The following is a 1,427-nucleotide window of genomic DNA, read 5'->3' as shown; positions in this document are numbered from 1 at the left end:
ATCTACACTATGTTTGACTCAATATGGAAAGCCCTAACCAATCATCAGTGACAGAATTCATCTTTCTATCATTCGCAAAATCTACCAGATACCCGTCTCTACTCGCCACTATTTTTCTCCTATTGTACTTAGTCATTATTTCTGGGAATATATTAATGATTTTGGTGATAAAAGTTGACCCTAAGCTCCACACACCAATGTACTTTTTTGTTTTGAATTTGTCTTGTTTAGACATTTGTTATACTACGACCATAGTCCCCCAGACTCTGTGTAACTTGTTGAACAGCAGACATAGTATTTTATTTCACAATTGCGTCATCCAAATGTTTTGTATGATTAGTTTTGGAGCACTACAAATCTTAATTGTAACAGTGATGGCGTATGATCGCTATGTTGCTATAGCTAATCCTCTGCGTTATAAAATTGTAATGAGATGGAATACATGTACAATGCTTTTAGGCATAACATGGATAACTAGCTTTATAATAGGCTTTATATTAGTTTATTCTGTTTTCAGGCTCCCATTTTGTGGCAGACATGAGATTGACCATTTTTATTGTGATGTAGGACAGGTTTTGCTCTTGACCTGTCCTAATACAACAAGCCATAGGCTAAGTGAGTTGATAACCTTCTTTACTGGGTTTGGCTTGTTTACGATCCCATTTCTTCTCCTGGTTACATCCTATGTGTATATTATTTCTGCTATTCTGAAAATCCGCACTAATGAGGGCCGACGGAAGGCCTTCTCCACCTGCTCATCACATCTCACCGTGGTTGTAGTTGAATATGCTTGTCTTGGATTTATTTATTTCCGACCTACTGAATCTTATTCAATGGATAAGGACAAGGTATTTGTAATGACCTTTACATTTGTCACTCCTATATTAAACCCTGTTATCTACACTGTTAGGAACAAAGCAGTTAAAAAAGGATTCATGAAATTAACTTCCAAAAAGTTATTTTGAGAAAGTGCGGCTACAAGACCTCTTGGCCCAAAGGTTCCCTGACAATTTATTCAGTGGTCAGATCAGTTTTGATCCCTTACATAAAGTATAACAATATACAGTCAAGATCAAACCCTCTTGGTCCATTTGGTGGTACCCTACTTTGACAGTCAATACCTATTTTTTAATGGCTCATCGCAGTCTAACACTTGTCTTTGTTCACTCAAGAGCAGATTTCAGCTAGACTTGCAACTTTTCCTGCTAGATTAGACACAGGACAAAATGACCATACATTGTCAAACATAATGAATAAATGCAACTTACTCCAGCCTCTTTTGTAAGCATAAATGTGTCTGTAGGTGCATACTGGCACCATTAGCCTTCATCCCCCATACAGTTCCAAAACCGAAACAACCACTTAAGGGGGACCTCATTCTTAAATTTGGAAGTGACCTGTTGATGATTAAAGCGACCTGTTGATCA

At 37.4% G+C, this 1,427-nt stretch overlaps 1 protein-coding gene across 1 annotated transcript; it reads left to right on the top strand.

Annotated features, from left to right (window-relative positions):
- The first annotated feature begins 374 nt into the window (after positions 1-374).
- On the top strand, positions 375-965 carry LOC134910868 (olfactory receptor 10R2-like). The gene has a single exon (XM_063919253.1). The coding sequence runs from the start codon at positions 375-377 to the stop codon at positions 963-965; it is 591 nt and encodes a 196-aa protein (XP_063775323.1).
- The last annotated feature ends 462 nt before the right edge of the window (positions 966-1,427 follow it).

Source organism: Pseudophryne corroboree, chromosome 4 (genome assembly GCF_028390025.1).
Source record: "Pseudophryne corroboree isolate aPseCor3 chromosome 4, aPseCor3.hap2, whole genome shotgun sequence".
NCBI lineage: Eukaryota > Metazoa > Chordata > Amphibia > Anura > Myobatrachidae > Pseudophryne > Pseudophryne corroboree.
This window is presented reverse-complemented; position numbering and strand designations above follow the sequence as displayed.

What these genes read in the sequence shown, in the direction of transcription:
- LOC134910868 (XM_063919253.1), top strand. Translation starts at nt 375, where the DNA reads ATGGCGTATGATCGCTATGTTGCTATAGCTAATCCTCTGCGTTATAAA.